The sequence below is a fragment of the Ailuropoda melanoleuca genome, chromosome 13, assembly GCF_002007445.2.
Source record: "Ailuropoda melanoleuca isolate Jingjing chromosome 13, ASM200744v2, whole genome shotgun sequence".
Lineage (NCBI taxonomy): Eukaryota > Metazoa > Chordata > Mammalia > Carnivora > Ursidae > Ailuropoda > Ailuropoda melanoleuca.
Genome location: NC_048230.1, coordinates 59,119,660 through 59,126,292, shown reverse-complemented (window position 1 = coordinate 59,126,292; position 6,633 = coordinate 59,119,660). Strand labels below are relative to the sequence as shown.

General features: G+C 45.8%; 1 protein-coding gene across 3 annotated transcripts in view; it reads right to left on the bottom strand.

Moving 5' to 3' along the window:
- SLC13A3 (solute carrier family 13 member 3) overlaps nucleotides 1-6,633 on the bottom strand; it is a 71,258-nt gene that overhangs the window by 21,407 nt on the left and 43,218 nt on the right. For all 3 annotated transcript variants that reach the window (XM_011236844.3, XM_019809613.2, XM_019809614.2), the window contains 2 exons: nucleotides 4,325-4,420; nucleotides 3,232-3,336 (listed from right to left, as the gene is read on the bottom strand). In XM_011236844.3, the coding sequence (XP_011235146.2) occupies nucleotides 3,232-3,336; nucleotides 4,325-4,420 (201 nt within the window). The remainder of the gene's footprint in view (nucleotides 1-3,231; nucleotides 3,337-4,324; nucleotides 4,421-6,633) is intronic.

Here is a 6,633-nt window from a genome sequence, read left to right as displayed (position 1 = left end):
GATGACTGGATTAAGAAGCTGTGGTCCATATATACAATGGAATATTAGCCATCAGAAAGAACGAATTCTCAACATTTGCTGCAACACGGACGGCACTGGAGGAGATAATGCTAAGTGACATAAGTCAAGCAGAGAAAGACAATTATATGATTTCTCTCATCTATGGAACATAAAAACTAGGAAGATCGGTAGGGGAAGAAAGGGATAAAGAAAGGGGGGGTAATCAGAAGGGGGAATGAAACATGANGAAACATGAGAGACTATGGACTATGAGAAACAAACTGAGGGCCTCAGAGGGGAGGGGGGTGGGGGAATGGGATAGACTGGTGCTGGGTAGTAAGGAGGGCACGTATTTGCATGGTGCACTGGGTGTTATACGCAACTAATGAATCGTTGAACTTTACATCGGAAACCGGGGATGTACTGTATGGTGACTAACATAATATAATAAAAAATCATTTAAAAAAATAATAAAGTAAAGTAAAAAAATAATCCTCTGTTTAGATAGGTTTCTTTTTAGCTAGTTTGCATGTATTTTTAGTTAGTTTTATCGAAATATACTTTTTTAAAAAGATTTTATTTATTTATGTGACAGAGAGACAGCCAGCGAGAGAGGGAACACAGCAGGCGAAGTGGGAGAGGAAGAAGCAGGCTCCCAGCGGAGGAGCCCGATGTGGGACTCGATCCCGAAACACCTCGATCCCGAAACACCGAGATCACGCCCTGAGCCGAAGGCAGACGCCTAACGACTGCGCTACCCAGGCGCTCCTATCGAAATATAATTAACACGCAATAAAATGCACCCATTTAAATTGTTGGCTAATGTATACAGTCCTGTAACCACCAATGGGATTAAGACATTGAACAGTTCCCCTATAGGCGTTTTTAAGTCAGGAAAGATGTGTAACAGAATTGGAGACTGGGTTTCTAGGTGATTTTCACTTTCTTTGTATTGTTGGAATGTTTACAACACCCACTTTTCATCTGAAAAAAAAATAACAAAGCATCTACTTTTGGAAAAATAAGGCAATGGTAGTAAGAGCCAGTCCTCTTGGTTCTATGGAATGACATTGCTTCTTCCTCATAATAACCTGCATGAGATCAGAACCTTATATCACTCACTTTACCGGGCGGGGCAGTGTTTGAGGCTCTGAGCGTCACTACACTCCCGGGGTGCAGAGCTGCTCTATCCAATATGGCAGCCACCAGGCGCACGTGGCTAGTGGGCACTTGAATTCCGGCAAGACCAAACTTAGATGTGCTGCCTTGTAAAATGCACACCAGACTTTAAAGAGTGAGTATGAACAAAAGTAAAATATCTCAGTAATTTTTTATGTGGATGACATGTTGAAATAATATACCGGGTCAAATGAAATATATTATTAAAAATTAATTTCATTCTTTTGACCTTTTAATTGTGGCCCCTAAAGCTTGGAAATTATGTATGTGTCTCCCATTATATTTCTGCCAGATGGGCTGATGGAAATCATCAGATCTCAGCGAAGCCAGAGGACCTATCTCCTATCTAATCATGTTCGGACACACCAGAATCTGACATGGTCACCCACTCGCTCTTTCTTAAAATGCTGCCCAACCTTGGCCTTTGCTCATTTATTGCTCTCAATTTTCCGTCTACCTCTATGCCTGCTTTTGCCGTGCCTCTCTTCTACCCAGCTCCCGAATGTATGGGGTCCTGGGACTCTTCTATGCTCTCCCTTGCAGGGTTTGAAAGACATATTTGACTTGACAAGTCTAACCCAAGTCTAAAATCGACTTGTTGATAAGCCACCCACAGCCTCCTAAAGAATGTTCTTCTGCAGCTAACCACCGTCCGTGCAGGTGCTCCTTCCCTCATGCCCCCAAATTCCACCAGGTAGCAGGTGCTGTCATTTCTAACTTTCAAACACATCCTGACGCTGCCTGTCCAATGCTACCACTCTGACACACGCCAGCGAGGCCTTTCCCCTAGACCAGGGTCCAGGGAGCATCTTCTGTAAAGGGCCACACAGTAAACACTTGACTTTGCAGGCCGTATGGTCTCTGTCCCGACTCAGCTTTGACACTGCAGTGTGGAAGCTGTGCGGATGATCCATAAATGAACAGGTGTGGCTGAGTTCCAATGAAACGTTATTGGTAGACACGGACCTTTGAATTTCATGTGGTTTTCATGTGTCACAGATAATATTTATCTTTTGATTTTTAGCCATTTAAAAAGGTAAAAGCCATTCAAAAACAAGAGGAGGGCCAGATTTGGCCCAGGAGCCTTAGTTTGCCAGCCCTGTCCTAGATGACAGGGGTCACCTAGATAGTGTTAGAACTCCTGCCTCTTTCCTCCTCTCCATCCCCTAGTAAGGAGAGCTCACACGTTACTGAGTTCTTTCCATGAGCTCTTCTAATCACTGGACATGAACTAACTCACTGATCCTTGGAACAATCCAATGAGAATTGTACTATGACAATACCATTTTACAGATGAGAAAACAGAGGCACAGAGCCTCCCCCACAGAAAAGATGCAAATATTTTATGTGTCCGATAAGACTCTCCAGGATCTGGCTCGCCTGCCCATTCAGCCACGCTTTCCTGCCTTCCTGCCGAGCCTCAGTCAACAGGGCTTCTCTCAGTTCTCCAAATGTGCTAAATTAAGTTGCTGCCTCCGGCTCTCAGCAGACCTTCCCAGCAGGTCTCCAGTGCTTATCGCTACTCTTCTGAACTTTGCTTCCTCCCAGAACTACCCAAAGTCAATGCCCCCGCTCCGTTCTTTTCTAACATAGCCCTCTCGCTCGCTCTTTGCACTCATCACAATCTGCAGGGTTTTGTCGTCGAACACTTGCTTTTGCCTGTGTCCCCAGCACCTGGCGCAATGTGGAGCACATAATAGGCGCTCAATAAGTGTTGATCGATTCAACCAACAAACTAATGAGTGAATGAATGAACGAATGAATTAATGATGTGCTCAGAGTTGCACCACTGTTTATAAGGGGCAGAGCTGGCATTTGAACCTAGTTTTGCCTGATTCCACATGCAAAGCTCCTAACACATGAGAACCCAATATGTTTTATCATCTGAACCTAAACTGTTTTGCGGGTAAAGGAAGGAGCTATTTACAGTCATGCGGGACCAAGGGTATACACCTAGCCCAGCCCCTCCAGCTGCACTGCCTCTCCAGCTCCAGAAGGCCCCTCCCAGAATCTTCCCCGCTGGGTTCCACCCCCAGGTCCCCCAAGTCTCACCCAGGGGTGAAGAGGCTGGCCCAGCCAGGGATGAACTTCGGATCCCGGGAGAAGAGGAGGATGGCAAACATGCAGAAAAGGGTGAACACGGCCTGTTCAGCAAACCTGTGGCACAGAGATGCAGGCGCCATGCTGATGGTGGGGTTTGGGCAGACCGCAGCGTGGGAAGGCCTGGGGCAGGTGCCTGCTGGCTGTAACCCGGCCTGGGGCTCTGCCTCTGAGAAGCTGCGAGAAGTAATCTACTCCCCAGAGTGAGGGGAAGGGTATCCCAGGGTGTAAGGGATTCCTGTCCAGGGGCTCCCACACTCCCCTAGGCTCCCTCCAGAGCATCAGGCACCACCTTTCCCCCAAGTTATTGATATCATGCCCACCCGGAATTTCCCAAGGTCCTAAGGAGAATCACCAGAGAGAAAGAAAAAGCAAAGCAGAGGCGGAGTCAGAAAAGCAGGGGGAAAAAAAAAAAAAAAAAAAGGAAACAGCCAGACAGAAACAGAGGTAGGCAGGAGAGAGGGGAACATTCATACATGCAGAAGACATGGGTGCACAGAGGGGCAGACAGACAGGGAGAGGGGCAGACACACGGAATCCCCAAACGTTGCAGTAAATATCTCCCCAATGTGCCCATTCCACAGAGTGCGGAGCAGAGCCCAGAGAGGGTTAGTGCTTTGGCCAAGGCTGCATAGGAGTTAGTGGCAGAGCCAGCTCTTGGGTGCAGACCTCCTGACTCCTAGGTATTTTCACTGAATGGGAACCATGCATTGAAAAAGTCCCCGGAAGCAGCCCGAGGTAGTGCTGGCCATCCCATGTGCCCGGAGGGAAAGAGTGCATTAGCTGGAAGGGCAGGAGGTCCCCACCCCAACTTATACCCTGAGGGGCTTCCTGGTTCTCGGGGCGTTTGCCCCATCACCAGGGGAAGAGGCTGACTGTGTAAGCCACCCCCCCCACCCTCCATCCCCAGGCTTCTAGGCCATCGTCCTGAAATTCCCCCAAACTCAGCCCCCTGGGGTCCAGAGGTCAGGCCAGGAGGTAGGTCTCCTGAAAGGCTATGCAGGGCTCTCTGCGCCCACCCCGCAGGAACCCCCGCACCACGCACTTGATGGGCCCCAGGTTCTGGAATTCCTCCCGAATCACAGCGCGAGCCCTGTCTTCGGCATCAGTTTTGATCTCGGATTTCTTCTTCCTCCAGCCCCTGAAACAGAGAGTAGGGAGGTGAGGAGTGGTCACTGCAAGTATGACTAACTCCTCCACTGCCCCAACACCCCCTGGAGAAGCCTCATTATCTCTGCTCTGGAGGCCACAACAGTCTGCTGCGGAGAGGCCTCCCTGCTTGTGTCCTCCCTTTGGGAAATCTGCTCTCCCCACCTGCAGCCTCGGTGGTCTTTTAAAAATGTGAGTCTGATCATAGGACTCCCAGGCTTACAATTCTTCAGGGGGTCAAACAGGCACCTGAATAAACTAATGGAACAGAATAGGAAGTCCAGAAGTAGACTGCAGATTTAGTCTATGATCAAGTTGGTATCTCAGATTGGCGTAGAAAAGATGAGTATTTGGTCAGTCGTGTTAGACGTATAGATCAATGTGATGGAACGGGGAGTCTAGAAATAAATCCATACTTCCGTGCTCAGTTGGGTTTTGGCAAGGATACCAAGACCATTCAATGGGGGAAAAATTGTCTTTTAACATATGATGCTAGGACAACTGGGTAGCTTCATGCAAAAGAATGAATGTGGACCCCTACCTCAAACCATATAAAAAATTTAATTCAAAATGGATCAGATCTAAATACAAGGGCTACATGTATAAAATTCTTAGAAGAAAACATAGGGGTAAATTATTCTGGCCTTGGATTAGGCAACTATTTCTTAGATATTAACACCAAAAGTTCAAGCAACCAAAGAGATAAATCAGACTTTATCAAATTTTAAAACTTTTGAGTGTCCATAAATAGCACTGGACAGCTGGGGGGCCACCTGGAACAAAAATTGAAGTTGGGGATCCAAACCTCACATTGCATCCAAAGGACGAACTCCAAAACAGGTAAAAGATTTCACTGTAAAAAGAAACAGACCAAAAAAAAAAAAAAAAAAAAAAAAACCTTGAAAAACATGAGTTTTTTTTTTTTTTTTTAACAACTGCTGTAATGGGAAAATCTTTCTAACTGCAGTTGAAAATTCAGGAGCCACATGAGAAGGATTGAGAATAAGCATTAATCTTTCAATATAAAGAGTCCTAGAAACCAGTAAGGCCAAGATCAATAATCCATTTGAAAAATGTACAAAGGACATAAACACAATTTAACAAGCCACAGGAAAGAAAATACCAGTGGCTCTTATGAAGCTAGGAAAGCTTTTCACGTTGTCCCTCAATATGAAAAGTTGCTCAAAAATGACTCTTAATAAAATGAATGCAAATTCTTTCTCTCTTATCAGATTGGCAAAAATCCACGGCTGCAGGGAAGCGGACACTATCATACATTATAAATGGGAGAACAAATTCGTACAAGTCCTATGGAGAATGACTTGATAATATCTATTAAAAGGAAAAGGTGTTTATTCTCTGTCTCCAAAATCTCACCTATGGACGTTTACCTTACAAAAACACATGCTAACATACAAAATCATATCTGTCAGGGAGACTAGCCACCAGAAAATACACCATATCTGCCTGTATGTGTTTAAGGAAACTCTGGAAGATGACCCAGGAAACCAACAAAAGCAGCTACCTGTTTTGGGGGGAAGTACTGGGGGAATGGGTAAATGAGGGCGTGGCTGGGAAGAAGAATTCTCGCCGCATACCTCTTCGCATCGTTTTGATTTTTGAACCATGTGTTACGTGTTGCTTATCCAAATTAAAACAGCAACAACAAATGAATATATTTTTTTAAAAAATCCTCACAATGGCTCTTTTGTATGAAGATCAAACTCCCACAAGATCCTCAATGATCTAGCCCAGTGTTTCTTACCCTTGGAACTATTACCATATTGGGGCAGGGTCTTTCTCAGCTGTGGGGTGGGAACATTCCCCACTGCAGGAGGCTAACTTGTGAATTGCAGAATGTTTAGAAGTAACCCTGGCCTCTACTCACGTGATGCCAGTAGTAATGCCTCAGTTGTGACAACCAAAACGTCTACAGATATTGCTAAATGTCCCCTGGTGAGGGGATTGGAGGTAGGGCAAAATCATTCCTAGGCGAAAACTCCTGCCTCATTCCCTGGCCTCATTTTCCACAAATCTCCCTCATTCCCTGAACTCAGTCACTTTAACCTTTCAGTTCCAGAACATCCCTTGGTACCTCCAGCCTCAGGACATTTGCACTTACTGTTCTAGCTGCTTGGAATGCTCTTCACCGTGTCTATTTCCTCCCTTCCCTTTACTGAGTTGAGTCTATTCATTCTTCATATC